Raw genomic sequence first — 19,761 nt, 5'->3', positions numbered from 1 at the left:
GGTGTATAACTTCTCCAATCAATGTGCTCTTGTTTAGGTCCATGTAATTTCCTTTGCGTATTTGTATTTTATAACCAGCCACCACATTCAACAGGACATGCATGAGATTCAAAAATGAATTCATGTTTTGACTGACAACTCTTTAGACTTTGCTATTGCAAACAACAAATGTACATTGTACTTGAATGATGAGACAGCACTTGAGAAGAAATCACTAGAACATTTTGTTTTCTAGTTTGAATAATCCATCCATGGAACAATATAACCTTATCAACATCCTCATTTGGAAAATAGGACCATAAAATAATTAAGTACTTTATTTTTCGATGAACATCATTCTACGAGGATAACATAACCCTACTGGAGCAACGTGTTCAAAAATCTTTTCAACTAGCTCGGTGATTCAAGATAACTTTATCCTTCCTCGGTTTTCAAGCCTTTTGTGAACTGTCTGAGAAGGAACAAGTTGAATACGCCGTGGAACAAAGCATGCATAACTTTTCAAGGCAATACAACCGGCTCAATTCTCCATATATCTCTGACATATTCATGGATAGTCCGGTCACTGCTGAATTTATATGAACCAGCTGTGTTCAAGATTGACATTCTTGTCCATTTCTGCACCATTACACATCAACCAATTCTTTTAGATCGCTACATAAGCAATACATATGACATGGTTCATATAACAATACCTATGCATTATGCATTAAACAATATGTATTAAAATTCAGAAACGTATGAAATGATTGCTATTTTCTAATTTCATTCATTACCAGTTGAGACAACTTGTGTTCAACACAGGTATGAATATGATGTGCCTGAGAAATTCATGCAAAAAAACTTGCGGAAAGCTTGTAGGTTTTAATCTTCATAATGAATTCGACAAGAACGTAATAGACGAAATATCATGTTTTGTTCATGACTTGATGTTACTTACTTTTTGATCACGGTATGCTTTGTCAACTTCCTCTTGGCACTCCAAGTAGCTAGGGAAGTCCTTGCCAACAAGGAAATAATCAGCACGACCATAGCCTTCATTCCCTTCCAAAGATCCCATCAATTCGTCGTAGTTGTAGGTGCCAAAAACACCACTTCTAACATATGCCTTTACTTCTTCAAACCTTGGGTCTGGTACAAACTGCATATATCATACAACAGACCACATTATATTGAGATTATGTTACATAATTCTGTTGGTTTGGACTTAACAATGCCTTAAAGGATCTATAGAAGCCACGTTTTATTTGAGCTTGTTTAAGCAATTGTCATTGCCACTGATATGAAAAGCGAAGTGTATGAAAGAAAACAAGAAGGAAAGGGAATTATTGTATTGAACCAAGTATTCTGATTTTAAGAACTTACCTTTCCTTCTGCTCTTTCTTTCCTTAACCCTGCAATTTCTTCAGCTCGTGCGCCAAAAAGAAAGAAGTTGTCTTCTCCAACTTCTTCTCTTATTTCAACATTTGCCCCATCGAGAGTTCCAATTTGTACACATCCATTCATTGCAAATTTCATGTTGCTTGTTCCACTGGCCTCCATCCCAGCTGTACTAAACACACAGAAAAAGACAAGTCAGAAACAAAAACTGATAACATTGATTGTAAACAAAATGTAAAACATTTGTTTTAAAAAATATATTTATCTATACCTAATGTGCTGGGACAATTCACTGCCGGGAATTAGCATTTCAGCAACACTAACATTGTAATCAGGAACAAATATAACCTGCAAGTTAAGACGAGAACCAGGATCTGTTTTATGACCAAGTAGAAAAAGCTGCTAGTTTAACACGTTTTATCATCTTTTCAGCTAACATCCTATAATTTTATTTTTCTGCAGCTGAGACCACATGCTGTTATGTATGAAGAATAACATAAATTTGTCAATTACTTCAGTCCATTTTTGTTGAGATATTCATTTATTTAACTACTGAGATTTGTCCCTGGAATTAAACATTTTCCAAAGTGCCACATCAGATAAAGCAAACAAATTTTTATTTAAACATCAAAAGGCGTAAACAACCAAATTTTTCGAAAGACTATAATGTGTTTATCTATCACCCAAGTTTGACTGATACCTTCAAAAGATCTCCAATCTCTGGATCGTGATTAACTGTAGCTCCTACATCTGTGATGAATTTTACAATCCTCTTGGCTTGAACATATGTTGCAAATGCTTTCCCTCCAAAAACACAAACCCGAGGAACAAACAATTGTTTTCTTTCCTCAGCACTCAATTCTTTCATTTTTTTGTAGCGATAAACAATTCCCATGATATTCAGTAACTGCCGTTTGTATTCATGAATACGCTTTACCTGAAAATAGATATGTCATTTATCATTAACCATGAATTGAGGGTGTAAAACAACATGCCATTGGAATTTTAATGGCTGTTCCATTTTCCCCAGTACGATTTCATGTTAGTCTTTTATCTATTAAGCTGTTATTTATTGGATCTTGGTTTTACACAATAATAAGTAAATGTGCAGTCTATATCCAGTTATGTGATTTTTCTCACTTTTGTTAATAGTTACCTGTGTGTTTGTGGAAAAAAAAATTACACTCCAAAAATATTATATCTAGCCAATGAAAATATAAAATATGGCATAGAAATTGAACTAGGGCTGTTACACAAACATCAAAGCACAGCTCAGATAATTGACTGCAACCCGTTTAAAAGAAAAAGATTGAAAGAAACCAATGTTATTGATGTCAGATGGCAGACCTTGGCCAAAAGACAAAAATCCGCTATTTTAAGCTGTCATATCCGCCATAAAATGCCATGGCGTTGCCATCTTTCACAAATTGGCCATGGCGATTATAAAAAAAATATGCCACTACAATCTGTCATGGCTGATATTCGACAACACTGTAATATATAGTATTTAAGAATCCATCATAAAGGGGCGATGTTATTTTACAGCATAGGAATTTTTAGCTAATGATGTTATTTTACAGCATAGGAATTTTTAGCTAATAATAGTATAATACAGAGCACTGTCCCTTCTTCTATGCAGCAAATAGTGAGACCGGATAATGTTACAAGGATTTCTATAACATTAGAGATGGATGATGCTGATCCTCATTGTTTAAGTTCTACACAGGATTCTAAATCTATTTAACTATAAAAAAATGAACTTCTTTATGAGTTATGTATGCGTAAGTTGTTTTAGGAGCAAGAACTAAGAACTAATGTTCATTCCTTGAAAAGGTGAAAATAAACACTCCAGACATGAAACATTTCCAGCATTGCTATTATTCAGATGCTAACTAAACACGAGAAGAAGGAAATGCAGTTTTTGATGGCGGAAAACTAACCTGTACATCAAACATTGCATCTGGACTGACAACATAACCTGTTTTCTCTTCGATAAATGATGCAACGTTAATCTTGTTTCTCCTTTTTGATTCTATCCACTCTGATTGCAGATCCTCATTATCTGCAAACTGGTAGAAAAATGTATCCATAAAGGAACTAAATAACACAGAATTTGTGCAAAAAAAATTGTGAAGTGACCTTCGACTAAGGAGTCGCCTATAATGCTTGCTACCATTTTGACATTATAATGTGACTAATCATGCATATGTACTCACTAGCCAACTGTGGAAGTTGTTGCATAGAAATTATTATTATTTAATTCAAATATCATTCAGAATGCCCAGTTAAATTCATTTACCTTGCGAAGTACAGCCAATTTCTCAAGATCGGTTACCCAGTCTTCTGTTCCAATCCATTTGGTTATGATTTTACTAAGGTCGGGATTACAGAAACGGATCCATCTTCTAGGTGTCACCCCATTTGTTTTATTCTGGAATTTCTCAGGCCACAACTGTCAAATCAATGACAGAGAAAATTAATGAATATCATATTTTATAGATGTATCTACGAGTAATTAATAAAAATTGTTCATATTAACATAAAAGGAATCTGCTGATTTTGATACCTCGTAAAATTCATTAAAAACTTCCTCTTTTACAATCTCACTGTGAATCTCAGCTACTCCGTTCACAGAAAAACCACCAACAACACATAGGTTAGCCATGCGAACCATCATTGGCAGGTTTGGATCAACTTCAAATTTCCATTCTTTTTTGTTCTCTACAACAAGCTCTTCACCATCTTCTGCTTCTCGTTTGTCTTTCCCCACTTCATCTTCTTCTTCTTCTTCGCCGTCATCATCATCATTTTCTTCTTCATTATCTTTCTTTTCTGTTGCCTTTATATCATTATCATCAACATCAATTTCCTCAACAGGATCATCGGCAAGAACTGTATTGTTAATAAACTCGACCACCGAATCCGGCAACTCAATATTCTCTAGTATTCTCATCTTTCTGAGCTTTTCTTGCAGCATGTTAAGATCATTTGTCCCATACTCAGCAACAACTTCATGTGTAAACTGGTTAACAAAACAAAGATACAAGACATTATATATAGAGAAGATTCATAAAGTTCATAAAGAAGACCGTGTAGATGGACATATGAAATAAGAATAATTTTAACATTAAAGCCAAATAAACATTACAACCTTACCTCCTCATCTATCCTTTTTATTATTTCCACATGTCGAGGAAGTAAATCCTGCAGAAGAGTCAAACTCCATTTCTCTAGTGCCTCTGGTAGAACTGTGTGGTTTGTGTAAGCAACCGTTCTAACAGAAGAGCCATTAAAAGAGAGATCAAACTAAGTGTAAAGATCAAAGCAGTAGTTAAAACGTTGTTATTAGAGTAGCTCTAATAATGGCTTGATATCTTTTAAATATAAATTGGATATAGAGTTAATGCAAAAAGAAACACCTTTTAGTAATATCCCAAGCTTTCTCCCAGCTTAAACCCTTCACATCTATTAATATCCTAATCAGCTCAGGAATGCAGAGTGTTGGGTGAGTATCATTCATTTGTACCACCACTTTATCTGGAAGGGAGTCCCAATTTACCGTCATTCCTGATCTCTTTTCAAAGCGTGCAATGATATCCTGGAGAGAGGCTGAGCATAATGTATATTGTTGCTTTAGTCGTAAAGTCTTGCCTTCTATTGATTCATCCCCAGGGTATAGAATGTAACAGATCTGATTACAACAAATATTAAAAGAAATAAATTTGCATCACAAATGATTCATGAAAACAGTAAACTGAATTTACTTTCCATAAATGAAAAAAAACTTCTCCGATGATTTATATTTGAGATATAGGTACCACTACAATTTGAAACAAGAGAATAAGGTTTTCGTCATATTCATGCAATACATTCTAAGCTCAGTAGTGGATATTTTGAATCTTCCAGAAAGTACTTTTGAAGAAGACACTGAACTTAGATGCAGGTGTAAGGACCACAAAGAAACAAGGCTTCCACAAACCTTCTCTGCATTCTTCATGACAGCGTATGCTTTGGCATGATCCCCAGTATTGAAAGCCTTCAAATCAAATTCTTCAGTTGAAACTTTAGAGGACCACAATCGCAAGTTTATGGTGGTTCTAGTTTTGTATCCAGGTATTGGAACATCATAAGCAACGGCCAAAATACTTTCTCCTCCAGTCCATTGCTTAGCTCCATCTGGCCCTGAAATAACTTCTCCATAGAATCTAACTGGATAAGAGACATCGTTTCTCTGAATTTCCCAGGGATTTCCCATCTATAAATAGACACGTCAGTCAGTTAATATCTCTGCAGAAGAACTTACAAGAACAAGCATGCCTGCATAGGCTGCAATAATATGAAAATTGGCTTACAATTGATAATTATCGAATATCCATATAAGCAGTACCTCAAGCCAGTTTTCAGCAACTTCCTCCTGACCGTCCTTCGTTATACGTTGTTTGAATAAACCATACCTGTATCTAAGTCCATATCCCCATGCAGGGTAATTCAGTGTTGCCAAGGAGTCTAGAAAGCAAGAAGCAAGCCGGCCTAATCCTCCATTCCCAAGGGCTGCATCTGGCTCCTGTGAATTGTATGTGAGTTTGCTTTTAAATATGCTCAGATTAATTCTTTGCAATCTATCCATATTACTATCATTTCATTCGTGAACTGTTTGTGTTTTTCTTGTAGTTTTTCTTGGTCCTTCATTAGTATGTTTCCACACGAATGAAGACATTTTACTCTTAAACATGCTTGCTTTTTTTTTTTTTTGAAGGAATGCTTGCTTGTTTCCTAACAATATTCTCACTTTTTTCCATTAAACAAACATGTAACAATCTTGGTTCAAATATGGACCTAATCTTTGTTGTCAATAGAAAGCCTATAAGAGATACATTGTACTATAATATTTGGCATCCTCAAGATGACAGATAACAATTTTGTGAAATGGACAGAAAGGGATTAGTCCAGTTCAACTTATTGTTACATGCTACCAGGAGGACTATTTGATAAACAGAAATTGTAACAAGAGTAAAAGTTTCTAACAGAAGCCGAAACCGCAACAACAAAGGAGAACAATAGTAGGAAAAAACCTGATTAGCCACATCCTCTAAATTGTAACCCAGTTTCCTCAGAGCCTCAGCATAAGGACCTGAGAGTTGTAAATTCCCAATTGCATTTAACAATGCCCTACCCTTCACAATTGGGAAAAAATGTAGGAATGAAAATTAATAATCATTTGCAAAGAAAATGACCCGTGTTTCATAAAGGAAACCCAATATGAACCTGTAGATACTCCATAGACATGTAATAAGCTTGCTTAACATTAACCCTCTCATAATATTCATATGTTGCATTCCAATTTATGATAAGGGAATCACGGACACTCTCTGCAGTTGCAAAGTAAGCCTTACTGGGCTCAAATTTCTCAGGAGAAAAAGATGTGGTGAACTCAGCATGATATTTTATGCTTGAAGCTACAGATGCAGAATCTGCAACGAATTCATTTGAAGTGGTTCCTGCAAGTGTTAACCAATAAGGAATTAATATTTAGGACCATATTTGCAGAAGAAAAAAAAACATTATTGTAAGATATAATACTAAAAAATCTTGGATTTTAGAGTTCGATATAAAAATATATATATGAGGAAAAAAAATCTAGAATATCCTTATAACTTCAAGAGAACACTGTTGTATTAGCTATGATATTGCTTAAATGTGTTTCTACTTTTGCTAACTGAATAAATAAATAAATAAATCAAAATTGTCAATCTATTACGAGGTTTTGTCATTAGTTCCATTACGATTCAAGGAAACTTGATTTATATAAAGGCAAGTCTTAGGGGAAAGAGTAACTCAATAGTCAATACTAACTAGCAACTACAAACTAGTCTAGAACAGTCAGATTAATATCATGATTCATCACCTTCAAACGAAATTCATTAAAATATAATGTTTATGACATTGAAACTTTAAAAATATGGAGAAATGTATTTTACATTCCCGTACTTAGTTATTACAATTCCTCCAACAAACTTCAAAGGGATAAATAGATAAGCCATATTAGCTCAGATTTAATAAACAAGAGATGATCCATAATCACTAATCTTTATTTCCTCAACTAGATTCCATTGATCCAAATTTACATGGAAAGATATTAAGAAACATCCTTCCTGTGGCAATATAAGTTACGATGCCTATACTGCACACCTTAAGAAAGCTACTATCTAAATCAGCCAACGTCTATAATGTGCATTGACAGTTTATCTCAATATAAATCTAACATAAAACCATGGTTCCCACTCCTTACTTTTGAGAACCTTCCAAAAAATGCACTAGTAACCAATTAAACCCAGCAAAATTTCCATCAAACTGAAACTCTTGCAAGGCTCACTGAAAAAAATATAACTATTTAAATTATAAACATGAATATCCTGAATAATATATTAGAATGTAAAGAAGTGGAGTGAAGAAAGAATCACAAAACAAGAGAAAATGCCAGCAAGCAACCTTGTCCGATGAGTCGTTCTTTCAGTTCTGCTGCTTTGTCGCTGGCAACATTCTTCACATAGAGCTTTCTAATTGCTCTTCTGGAATTTGACTTTGTGATGACAAACAACTGCCAAATGTTGTTTTGTCGCTGCCAAATGTTTGATTTGGAATGGGAATGTAAAGGTGAGCTTGAATGCCTGCAGGTTGTTGAGAATGGTAGAGCAGACATTGCTGCAAGATTTTCTTGTAAAGTATGTATATGTCACAGAGTAGTAGTATTCCACAGAACAGAAATAATGTTATGTTATTTTGAATTGTGATGAAGAAAGAAGAACGAGTGAAAGAGGAAGTCTGTGTGTCTTATCTTCATTGAATTATTGAATATAAATATCTTGGTATCTGGAAATGATGTTCATATCATATTAAACACGAGCCAAAATACAGCATGTAGTTACCTACTTACCCTTCCTTTTGTGACAGTGGTTGGTTGGTCCTCCTCCATGATCAACAATCCCCACGTTTTAACTGCATATGCATGAAAGTTGAAACTAGTTAATGACCAAATCACCCCTCTGATATTTCTGTTTTTCTTTCCTGCCATTTGGATTTTTTGTTTAACTTTTGGTCCACTTACTGATACTGCCAAGCTGGATTATTGTCCAGATATGGCAACTTGGACAGAAAAAAAATACTACTTTCCTTTTTTATCCCTGGCTTACAATCCTAGAGACAGAAAAACAGAAGTTGGCTTTCCACACTAGTTAATAGATGATGAAGTTATGCGTAAGCATGTTGTAACTGTTCACCAAAGCTGGAGGCTCGCTTAAATCTTGATTGTGGAGACAAACATTTCTCTGTTCTAAGTTTGTGTACCTTGCTCCAAAAAAAAAAAAAAAAAAAAGTTTGTGTACCTAAAGAGAAACATGGTTTTATAGATCAAACTGGGGACTTGCATATTCTCACTATTCATTCCTTCCTCCATTCAGGAAGATATCAATTTTCTGGACTGGCCTTGGGGTTTGCATAACCAAGCCAATTCAGAGATCATCTCTAAAACACAATTAAGAAATAAAATTAAACAGAGAAAAAAATTGCTTTGAGTAACTTCTATTCAAAGACCAGCATAGAGATAAAGGGGGGAGAGATTTTTTTCTTCTTTTAATTAGTTGCATTGGTATCCTTAATTTAACACGTTTTATTGTGTATGAAGTATGATCTATCTGTACATATAACTTGAATATATTATAGAACAACACAAGTCACTACAAGGGGTGCCTTAAATGACAAGTTCTCAGCAAGAAAAATTGCATATGTACAAAAAAATAAGACCCCAAGTATATCAGGCTGCAACTGGGGTTTTGATAAAAACAAATAGAAGAGATACTTAATTTCGAACCTTCCTATAAAAAAAGTTGTAAAGGCTAATAACTAATCATGTTTCCTCAGTCTTCACGGGACTAAAACCACTCCTGGACTCGGGCTGCTTCTTCCTGGCATGTGAAACAAAACCAAGAATGTAGCCCATAAAGGCCCCAAGCACCAGCACACTTCCTCCCTGGACATACCACGACAATGTGGATTCTTTAATCTGAACTTCAGGTTTAGCACTACCAATACCGCCATTAACATTATCGTTACCACCACCACTAACTTCTCCAGATTCCAGAATCTCCAATGTGTCATGCACCTCGCCATCATGATTACCAACATAATAAATCACGAGCTTCTGCTTTGTAGCTACCAGTCTAATGTACCCGAACTCACCCCCGCGGTACAAAGATCGTTGTGGTTGTGGATAGATTGGGTCATCGGGATGATCCGGTCTTGGTTGCCAGATGGGTTGCCAGTCTTGCCCTGCCATGCCGATCACAAGATGAACAGTATAACCTTTTTCCCCTGCTTTCCGGCCCACACCATTTCCACAGGTATAGTTGTTTAGTGGACAAAATCTCTCGTACCTATGAACATGACCCCAAAGGGCAAGAGTCACATGGTTATTCACCAATAAAGGTTCCAGGTGCTCAACCATCTTTCCTCTTAACGCGGCATCCCTAACTTCATTGCTTGTTGTGTACATGGGTCGATGCCCTTGGACTACTACAAAAGGAGTCTTGTTCCTGTCAACTGATTCCAAATCACGCTTTAAGAAGTTATACTGATTGCTCCCAGGAAGGAAATTGGTCTCTGTGGAAATATAAACAAAATGTACTGTTCCCATATCAAATGAGTAATAAAGATTCCTAGTGGCTGGAGCTACAGTTCCAGTGGGTTCCGAAGAGTTTCCTGGCATGTTGAACCTTAAACTGTAGGGTACACCACATTCACCACCTCCATCTGTTCTATAATTAGCCCAATCAGGTTTCCATGGCTGTAAAGGCCAGTCATACTCGTGATTGCCAATGCATACATGGTATGCCACTTTGGTTGCAACAGGTTCAATCTGTGCGAAAAAATGATCCCACAACCACGCATAACCTCTTGCATAACTTATGTCTCCAATGTGTGATATAAAGGCGGGCTTGTTTCCTAGAGCTTCAACATCACGCAGGATCCACTTCATGGTTGATATGCTCTCATCCTGTGTACGCAAATATGTATTGTATGCTGTAGTTGTTCCCATGTCACCAAAAAGGAAAGCTATGGTTTCATTTGAATCACTATTCCTCGACACAAAGCTATGAGTTGCACTCCAACCTCCATTATCATTTCCAACCTGACACACAGAAAACACCATACCAAATAAGTTTCTGGTTTCCATATACTAAGCAATTAGATGAATCAGAATTTTAAGACCTCAGCAAAATACAATATTGTATACTTACTAAACATTTTTTTGGCATATTTGAGTATTAAGTAAAATAGGTTTTGTCTCCGTAATCGATTCTAACTTAAAAGCAGATATTTAGAGCTTTATACCTTTTGACGTGATTTCATTTCAGCCTCAGATTCATTGTTTAATTCACTTAACATAAATGATTCTAGTGTGATAGCCTAGTACTTCTCAAAACTCTAACTACGAGTAACAACGTCCCTGCAAAGCATAAACCCCCAGTTCTCTTTTTTATGAGACATTGATCTGATCGATGCTGGTTCAACCAAAAAAACATTCAGGTTTTAGCCGTATATTCGTTTTCTCTTTTTTCTCTTGAACCAGCACTGATCAAGTCACTATCTCAATCGCGATAACAAGAAGAATTGTGGAGTTCTACTTCTAAAACGCAACTTATGTTGTGATTGGAGTTTTGAACTATTTTCAAGTATCAGTCCACTGTGACCAACCTATCAAAGTGGTCCACAGTAGAATAGAATTCACCCAAAATACCTTGAGGTCGGTATTCTAAGCAAAATTTCACTTTTCAGGTTCATTGTATAACTGATGTATCTGATCTATATTATGATTTATGCAGTGAACCTAAAAAGTGAAATTTTAGTCACCGAAAAGGGTACCACTTTACATTCAACTAACTTCTAACCAAAATCAATTAGTTCATTAATAATCATTTCTTCTAACCGAAGTAATAAAAATATCCAACCAAACAAAACCTAAAAGAGCAATGTCACGAGAAACCCAACAACACATAGAAAGCAAAAGACTATTAAAAAAAAAAAAAAAAAACCTTATAGTAATATCTTCTTCCTTTTTCCAAGCCAGTAATCAAAGCATCATGTATAAACCCAGGATCCCTCCAACCAACACTCTGATTAGCAGGAGCATCACACATATGCTCTCTCTCATATCTCTTCACACTCGCAACAACCAATCTATCCATCTCATCCTCTCTTTCTCCATATCTCACATACGTCTCCTTCGGAACCCCCGTCACATACATCACCCTCATAGCATCCTCATCATCCGCAAAAGCAAGATGAATCTGCTCCGGTCGAAGGGATGCAAAAGAAACTTCATCAGAGAAAGCAAGAAGGTGACGCGTTTGTGGTAAGGGATTATGATCGTGATCTTGACGTTTAGGGTTGATTTCGGATTGGGACCAGTGGAAGATACGGAAGGAGTAGTTGGATCGGAGGTTGATGAGAGGGAGAGAGAGAGTGCCGGAGCCGGATTGCCAGGTGGGGGATTTGGAGAGGAAGAGGTAGCCGATGTAGTTTTTGTGGGCGGAGGTGGGTGGAGAGTAGATTGCGACGAAGTCGAGATCGGAAGGGGATTGGATACCGGACCACCGGAGGGTGACGGTATCGCCGGATTTAGAGAGGGTGGTTGGGGTGACGGAGAGGGTGGGTTTTGATTGGGCGAGGGTGAAGGTGAAGGTTGAGGATAATAGTAAGGTGAAGAAGAGTATTGTGTGAGGAATCATGGTTAAGAATTTGTTGGAATTGAATGAAATGAAGATGAAGATTGATTAATTCATTGTTTGATTCATAGGATACGTACTTGAGCTAAAACTCTTGAAGCATCATCTTAATCTACTTGGTATATTCTTCTTTATGGGAAATTAGTCACTTTAGTCCCTGAATGGGGAACGATTCGTCAATTTAGTCCCTGAATGTAGATAAATTGCAAAATAGTCCCTGAATGTAGACTTTGTTAGTCAATTTAGTCCCTGAATGCAGACTCCGTTAGTCAATTTAGTCCTTGAATGTAGACTTCGTTAGTCACTTTAGTCCCTGAAATTGACCATGCAGGGACTGTTTTGCATATTATCTGCATTCAGGGACTAAATTGACGAATCGTTCCCCATTCAGGGACTAAAGTGACTAATATCCCTCTTCTTTATTGTCACTACCAAAAAAAAAATATTCTTCTTTATTGCAAGGGTCTTGCTAATATTAGCAACTTTGTACCGGTAAAAACGTATTTTGACTTTTTGAGTTGAATATATGATTTTTTTTACATACAACCCGTCTTAAAATAGTCGTTTAAAGTTTGTGCACAATTTTATCAAAAATGAATAATTATGTTAATTTTAATGGTAAAATTAATATCATTTATTAAAATTTAAATATATTTATTGATTGTAGTTAGTAGGGTAGTTAAGTTCGATGAAATTCAATAAACAAGGGTATAATAGTGAAAAAAATGTTGCAATGATATTATAAAGTGACAATTATTTTTAGATAAAGAAAAAAATGCTAAAGCGACAACTATTTTGAGACGGAGGGAGTATATGATTTTTAGGATGAGTATTTTCTTACTAAGTTCATTAACTTGTGCCCACTCCGTTAACTCACTTGAGTTAATCTTATGGTGTTGACTTGAGACCTTAAAACGTGTTTCTTTCAATCTCAAATTTGTGACATCAAAAGTCCATAAGTTGTGTCCCTACATACAAGTTTGAATAAAATTTGACACAACTTATGGTCTCAAGTTTATTCAAATTTTAATAAACGTGTTTCTTTCAAATTTGACTTGAGACCATAAGTTGTGTCAAATTTTACTTATTCAAAAAAACTTATGCCCCTATAGTGTATGTAGGGTGAAACAACTTGTAAATCGATCGATTCACTTGCAAGTTCAACATATATATGTTCATTTGCTAAACGTTTGGACACACTCATGGTCGTTGAGATGCAAAGTGTGTCCAAACGTTTTACAAGTTTAGCAAATGGGTCCTTGGACTGCAACATAAGGTAGAAAACTTCAATCCTTTTAATACATTTCAATCTTTACTCTCATGTTGACTGAGCGTTAGAGTGCTTGCAGGTACCCCCCCCCCCCCCCCAACCAAAGCACACACACACTTTGCATCTCAACGACCTTATAACTTGTGATTAGGTCTAGTACAACCCCATAAAACCGGATTGGGAGGTAATTACTGTCCCCACATAGAAACACTTGTTGAGCTCATCTTTCATCCAATGTAAAACTCTTTAACACACCCTCTCATGCTCAACACTATTGGACTTGATGTGTGGCTAAAATGGTGGGTGGTCCGATTGCAGAAAACTAATGACCAGTAAATTATGAAGGAGACTTTGATATCATCGTAAAAATTCAAATATTCAAATTAGTTTTTTTTTTTTTTACTTTTATCATTGATTTGACTCTTTGATTATCATAGTATCATTTTCACTATTTGAACTTTTGATTTTCATATCAAACCCTCGATGATTGCACGATGGGCAACAACATTTGTAATCGTACCCGTACCCTCTAGATACCTAAGTACCCATACAAATTACCCGTATTTCTACTAAAAAAATTGTCAATTACAAATATATTGTATCATATTAATATAATTAAAAAAAATTCAAAAATTATAACTTAGATATGTAATACTTTTACCAAGCCAAAAAAAAAAAGTAAGGGGATGAGTTTTAACAAATTGTTACACAATATTTACTTTTTATCTAGATTTGTGACCTAAATACTATTATCAACTATGCAAAAGTTTACATTATGTTCGCACTATTTTATAAATAAAAATTTATATTAAAAATGTATATTAGTTTATATTGTATTTTTGAAAATGATGTACATATAGTGGCAAAACTAAAACAGAAGCAGGAAAACAGAAAAAAGGGAAAACAACAGACAGGAAAAGAGGCTAGAGCCTAGAAAAGAGAGTGCCCGACGCATCGAGCTTCAGCAAAGGGAGAAGGTCGACAGGAGGTGAAGGATGCATGATGAAAACATCTTCAGAGGAGGCTCCCAACTTAGCCATATAGTCAGCACACTGATTTCCCTCTCTTAACGTATGGCGGAGAGTGAAATTACCGATACCAAGAAGATCCTTAATATCTTGAAGGAGAACAACATAGATGTGATAACTCGGAGTGTCGTGATGAGATTAATGGAAAGAAGGGAGTCTAAGTAACAAACCAAATCATCAAGACCCATGTCAATAGCCAAACACAAGCCACGGTGAATTGCGGTGAGCTCCACCAAGAAGATATCATTTGAATTGATGATGCAACCTGTAAATCTGGAAAGGTAGAACCCATGGTTATAGCGAATGACCCCACTGAAACCAGCACGAATAGGAGTACCCAAGCATCTGCCATCAATGTTGAGAATGGAACCCATGTGGTTGTTACAGTTCCACTTAACAAAACGTTCCGGATGAGCAATTCTGCCATCTCTTTGAAAGCTCGTCGTAATAGCTTCTGCTGAATTGTGAATGCTGTTGGTAATGCGGAACATGGACCAAGATTCGTTATTGAGGCACATCAAGTTACGGTATCTCCAAACCCACCAAAGACCAGCAAGGAAAATTGAACCGCGAGGGCCAGTTGCAGCAGAATTAATCCAATCATGAGCATTTTGAGTAATGAAAAAAATCAACATCCGTGAAACCAATTTTGTTCCAAATGTTCCTAGAGAAACGACAGTCCCTAATGCAGTGAAGGAGTGGTTCGTCAACCTTTCCGCATCGAGAACAGGTTGCTGAAGGTGCCATGTTTCTATGAATATAAATATAAATAAATATAAATATATATTATGCAAGCTTCGAATTTGATCTATAAAGCCATGTCAAGATGACATCCATTTTCTTTGAATAACCACACTATTCAAAGATCTTCTCTAAACACAAAATTTTGAGTAACTTTTTTATCCAAAGACCAACATAGAGATAAAGGAGGAGAGCTTCTTCCTTTTTTCTTTCAAAAATACTAGTAAGTTACATTGGTATGCTTAATGTAACACATTTTATTGTGTAAGGAGTATGCTCTATCTGAAAATCAAATAATTCCAAAATTATACAACATCACAAGTCACTACAAAGGATGCCTTAAATATCAAACTTTAGCAAGAAAAGTTGCATATGTTCAAACATCAGTCCCCAAGTACACTAGGTTGCAACTAAGGGTTTTGATCAAACAATAATAACTAATCATGTTTCTCAATCTTCGTGTGAGTAGAAACACTCCTGGACTCTGGTTTTTTCCTTGCATGTATAACCCAACCGAGAATGTAACCCATAAAGGCCCCAAGCACCAGTACGCTTCCTCCCTGGACATACTGGGATAATGTAGCTTCTTCAATCAAACCTTTAGGTTTAGCATTACCAATATCAACATTAACATTACCATTGAAAAGTTCTCCAGATGCCAAAATTTCCATTGTGTCATGCACCTCACCATCATGATTTCCAACATAAGAAACCACGAGCTTCTGCTTTGTAGCCACTAGTCTAATGTACCCAAACTCACCCCCACGATACAAAGACTGTTTTGGTTGAGGAAAGATCGAGTCATTGGGATGACCCAGTCTTGTTTTCCAGATGGATTGCTTGTCTTGCCCTGCCATGCCAATCACAAGATGAACGGTATATCCTTTGTCCCCTGCTCTCCGGCCCACGCCATTTCCACAAGTGTAGTTATTCAGTGGACAAAATCTCTCGTATCTATGAACATGGCCCCAAAGGGCAAGGTTCACATTGTTGTTCACCAATAGAGGTTCCAAGTGCTCAAGCATCTTTTCTCTCAACGCAACATCCTTGGTTCCATTGATTGTTGTGTACATGGGTCTGTGCCCTTGAACTACTACAAAAGGAGTCTTGTTCCTGTCAACTGATTCCAAATCATGCTTCAAGAAGTTATACTGGTTGCTCCCAAGAAGAAAATTGGTCTCTGTTGATATATAAACAAAATGTACTACACCCATATCAAATGAGTAATAAAGATTTCTAGTTGCTGGAGCTATAGTTCCAGTAGGTTCTGACGAATTTCCAGGCATGTTGAACCTTAAACTATAGGGTACACCGCACTCACCACCTCCATCTTTTCCATAATTAGTCCAATTAGGTTTCCATGGCTGTAAAGGCCAATCATACTCATGATTTCCAATGCATACATGGTATGCCACTTTTGTTGCAACAGGTTCAATTTGTGCGAAAAAATGATCCCACAACCACGCATAACCACTTGCGTAACTAATGTCTCCGATGTGTGACACAAAAGCGGGTTTGTTTCCTAGAGCTTCAACATCACGGAGGATCCACTTCACTGTTGATATGCTTTCTTCTTGTGTACGCAAAAATGTATTATATGGTGTAGCTGTTCCCATGTCACCAAAAATGAAAGCTATTGTTTCATTTGAATCACTATTCCTTGACACAAAGCTATGAGTTGCACTCCAACCTCCATTTTTATTTCCAACCTGGTACACAACACCATCACTCAAGTTAAGTTCCTGGTTACCATATACTAAACGATTACATGAACCAGATTTAGGGCGTGTTTGTTTTGCCTTAAAACAATGATTTTGTTTTTAAAAATTTAGAGATTTTGTAGAAAAGTTAAAGCTAACTACCTTTGTTTTCTATCATAATTTTTTTTTTTTTAAGATTTGAATCTCTTACACTTGAGTTCCTTATTATTAAAAAATAAAAAACTACACATAAATGTATTGTATATCCAAATATAGTTGGGTTCTAAACATGGTTTTGAACATAAATGTATTGTATATCCAAATATAGTTGGGTTCTACGGTTGACTAGCTGACAAGGGATTCCAGACCAATACTTAAAAATCTTTTCCAACTCAAACGGCAATCGATGATGTCCCAACTCATGATCCTCTTTCTCACTAGACGATGATGCCCATTCAATAAAATTAAGCAAAAATAAATAATAAATATGAGTTGAGTTTGAGCTACAAATACACATTTATAATATTTTTTATGTTGGAGAACTAAAATCGTATTTCGGTATTTTTGATAGTTTGCGTTATGGATAAAAAGTTTTCTTATGATTTAGTGAGACAAAAATTGTTGTTTTTGTTCGATCTCTTGCTACTTGTTTTGTCTAGTCCAATGGCCAGTTTGTAAATCAAACAGGGTACAAAAAAAAGTTGTCAAATCCTTGTCTCTTTATCAAATCAAAACACACCCAAAAAAATATCGAGGTATTTTTTTATATTTAAGTAGACAAATTCAAACCTCAAATATATTTTTTTTTTATCTAAATGATGATGATATAAAATTATCAATATTGTATTGTTTCTTATTGATTGATGTAATGTATATCACATATACATTTTAAAAATTATAGGAACCTTTAAACTTTAAACCATTACCATTACCAACACATGTTTAATGTCCGGTCTAATTTTGATTACCTTGTTTTCCAACCAAACACAAAGTAATAATGAAAGTAAAAAACAAGGTAGGAAAATGTTTATCAAAGAAACGAAACACTCGTTAATAGTAATAGTAATAAAACTGAATAAACAGAAGAAAAAACCTTATAGTAGTATCTTCTTCCTTTCTTTAAACTAGTGATCAAAGCATCATGTATATAACCTGGATCCCTCCAACCAACACTCTCGTTAGCAGGAGCATCACACATATGCTCCCTCTCATACCTCTTCACACGCGCCACCGCAAGACCTCCCATATGACATTTTCTCTCCCCATACCTCACATACGTCTCCTTCGGATCCCTCGTCACATACATAACCCGCATAGCATCTTCTTCATCCGCAAAAGCAAGATGAATCTGCTCCGGTCCTTTACCCGAAACAAACGAAACCTCTTCAGAAATGGCGAGAAGGTCTCCGGTTTGTGGTAAGGGGTTATTGTCATGGTCATAACGATCAGGGTTGATTTCGGATTGGGTCCAATGGAAGATACCGAAGATGTAGTTGGAACGGAGGTTGATGAGGGGGAGGGAGAGTGTGCCGGAACCGGATTGCCAGGTGGATGATTTAGAGAGGAAGAGGTAGCCAATGAAGTTGTCGTAGGAGGAGGTGGGTGGTGAGTAGATTGCTACGAAGTCTAGCTCTGAGGGTGATTGGATACCGGACCACCTTAGTGTGACGGTGTCCCCGGATTTTGATAGAGTTGTGGGGGTTACGGTTAGGGAGGGTTTTGATTGGACAAGGTTGGAGTTGAAGATTATTGAAAGATAGAGGAAGAGTATTGTGCAAGGAATCATGATTATTGTAAATGGTAATGGGAATTGGTTGAAATTTGAAATGGAAGGAGTTGAAGATGAAATGGTTGATTGATTGACATTGAATGGAATATATGATTATTCATCGCTCGTCTTTGTTTATTGTTTGATGAGATAAGTCATCGAACTGAAACTCTTTAAGCCATTTGCTATATTGATTGCAATAAAAATAAAATTAAAATAATGTAGAATATTTATCTATTCCTTCAATTGAATTTATTTTTTATTTTTTTATGTTCATTATTTAAGAACTCTCTCATAATATAGATTACGATGACACTCTAATGTCATGTTTGATGCAAGAAATGATAGAAATAAGATAAAGATGGCAGCGTAATAGAATGATGTTGGAAATAGAAGTGATGTTGACTATGAGTTTTGACCATTCTCCAAGTGTCTATGGTAGATTTATTAAGACTGGTAAGGAATTTTATGTTGCAAATATACATGAGCTTTTGAATTTGGTGGGAAAAAGGTGTATGAGTTAGATTGATGATGTGATTGCCAGCCAAACGAGATCAAATTGGTGTCTATGCGGTGATTTCAATGTCATTCGTTCGGAAGAGTGAAGGAAGAGTAGGGGGTGTCTCTTGTGATGAATTAGATTTTATTTACTTCAACAAGTTTATCGATGATAATGTGTTAATTGATTACCACTTCACGGAAGACTGTTTACTTGGTTTTGAGGGGATAACCATTCTATGAATTGCCTTGATAGATATATTTTTTCTTGAAGATTGGTGCTTGCAATGGCCGAAATGTATGCAAGTTGTTGTGACTTGTGGTCTTTCTGATCATTGCCCTTTTTGGTAACGGTTGACGAGGATAACGGGGGCCTTCCATTTCGAATGTTGAAATATTGGGATGATCTTCTTGGGTATAAATAGTTTGTAATCGAGCAATGAAGTCCTTTTGGCGTGGACGGATAGGGACGATATGTGCAATAAGAAGTTCAAATTTATCAAATGAAGTCTAAAAATTTGGCATCAAAATCATGCTCAAAATATGGATTGCAAAATTATAAGATGTGAAGGATCGTATTTTATTTCCTTACAAT

General features: G+C 36.0%; 4 protein-coding genes across 6 annotated transcripts; all 4 read right to left on the bottom strand.

The window, feature by feature from the left end:
• Positions 1-125: 125 nt before the first annotated feature.
• Positions 126-8,208, bottom strand: LOC146931919 (alpha-1,4 glucan phosphorylase L isozyme, chloroplastic/amyloplastic-like). Of its 3 annotated transcripts, none has more exons than XR_015006881.1 (15): positions 7,870-8,208; positions 6,646-6,878; positions 6,453-6,554; positions 5,768-5,944; positions 5,360-5,635; positions 4,800-5,071; positions 4,537-4,654; positions 3,947-4,402; positions 3,680-3,832; positions 3,321-3,449; positions 2,081-2,317; positions 1,652-1,728; positions 1,366-1,547; positions 941-1,141; positions 126-618 (listed from the first exon to the last, which is right to left on the bottom strand). XR_015006881.1 is itself a non-coding variant. In XM_085703497.1 (15 exons), exons 1-15 carry the CDS (start codon positions 8,078-8,080, stop codon positions 502-504), a joined length of 2,946 nt encoding a protein of 981 aa, XP_085559623.1. In that variant the 5' UTR covers positions 8,081-8,208; the 3' UTR covers positions 126-501. The 3 variants fall into 3 exon arrangements, 2 of the variants coding, with proteins under 2 accessions (XP_085559623.1, XP_085559624.1); XM_085703497.1 differs by having other exon boundaries at positions 1,366-1,552; XM_085703498.1 differs by lacking the exon at positions 7,870-8,208 and adding an exon at positions 7,670-7,702 and having other exon boundaries at positions 1,366-1,552.
• An 864-nt stretch (positions 8,209-9,072) lies between these two features.
• On the bottom strand, positions 9,073-12,243 carry LOC146931918 (putative inactive purple acid phosphatase 9). The gene is made up of 2 exons (XM_085703499.1): positions 11,469-12,243; positions 9,073-10,564 (listed from the first exon to the last, which is right to left on the bottom strand). Exons 1-2 carry the CDS (start codon positions 12,162-12,164, stop codon positions 9,284-9,286), a joined length of 1,977 nt encoding a protein of 658 aa, XP_085559625.1. The 5' UTR covers positions 12,165-12,243; the 3' UTR covers positions 9,073-9,283.
• A 2,111-nt stretch (positions 12,244-14,354) lies between these two features.
• LOC146931917 (uncharacterized) lies at positions 14,355-15,094 on the bottom strand. The gene is made up of 2 exons (XM_085707708.1): positions 14,630-15,094; positions 14,355-14,540 (listed from the first exon to the last, which is right to left on the bottom strand). Exons 1-2 carry the CDS (start codon positions 15,092-15,094, stop codon positions 14,355-14,357), a joined length of 651 nt encoding a protein of 216 aa, XP_085563834.1.
• Positions 15,095-15,375: 281 nt separating this feature from the next.
• LOC146931916 (putative inactive purple acid phosphatase 2) lies at positions 15,376-18,912 on the bottom strand. Its single transcript, XM_085703495.1, has 2 exons — positions 17,994-18,912; positions 15,376-16,909 (listed from the first exon to the last, which is right to left on the bottom strand). Exons 1-2 carry the CDS (start codon positions 18,684-18,686, stop codon positions 15,638-15,640), a joined length of 1,965 nt encoding a protein of 654 aa, XP_085559621.1. The 5' UTR covers positions 18,687-18,912; the 3' UTR covers positions 15,376-15,637.
• Between the last annotated feature and the right edge of the window lie 849 nt (positions 18,913-19,761).

This window comes from Medicago sativa, chromosome 4 (genome assembly GCF_051527215.1).
Source record: "Medicago sativa cultivar Bolivia chromosome 4, Bolivia_mono, whole genome shotgun sequence".
Lineage (NCBI taxonomy): Eukaryota > Viridiplantae > Streptophyta > Magnoliopsida > Fabales > Fabaceae > Medicago > Medicago sativa.
The sequence above is the reverse complement of the archived record's forward strand: the minus strand, read 5'-3'. Positions and strand labels throughout refer to the sequence as shown.

Excerpts from the sequence above, each read along its gene's own strand:
- LOC146931919 (XM_085703497.1), bottom strand. The coding sequence starts at position 8,080 with ATGTCTGCTCTACCATTCTCAACAACCTGCAGGCATTCAAGCTCACCT. Across the intron at positions 6,555-6,645 it reads TGTCTATGGAGTATCTACAG|GGTAGGGCATTGTTAAATGC; the intron begins GTTCATATTGGG and ends CCAATTGTGAAG. Across the intron at positions 3,450-3,679 it reads AATTGGCTGTACTTCGCAAG|TTTGCAGATAATGAGGATCT; the intron begins GTAAATGAATTT and ends TTTTTCTACCAG.
- LOC146931918 (XM_085703499.1), bottom strand. The coding sequence starts at position 12,164 with ATGATTCCTCACACAATACTCTTCTTCACCTTACTATTATCCTCAACC. Across the intron at positions 10,565-11,468 it reads GAAGAAGATATTACTATAAG|GTTGGAAATGATAATGGAGG; the intron begins GTTTTTTTTTTT and ends TCTGTGTGTCAG.
- LOC146931917 (XM_085707708.1), bottom strand. The coding sequence starts at position 15,094 with ATGTTGATTTTTTTCATTACTCAAAATGCTCATGATTGGATTAATTCT. Across the intron at positions 14,541-14,629 it reads ACATGGGTCTTGATGATTTG|GATCTTCTTGGTATCGGTAA; the intron begins GTTTGTTACTTA and ends CAAGATATTAAG.
- LOC146931916 (XM_085703495.1), bottom strand. The coding sequence starts at position 18,686 with ATGATTCCTTGCACAATACTCTTCCTCTATCTTTCAATAATCTTCAAC. Across the intron at positions 16,910-17,993 it reads GAAGAAGATACTACTATAAG|GTTGGAAATAAAAATGGAGG; the intron begins GTTTTTTCTTCT and ends GTTGTGTACCAG.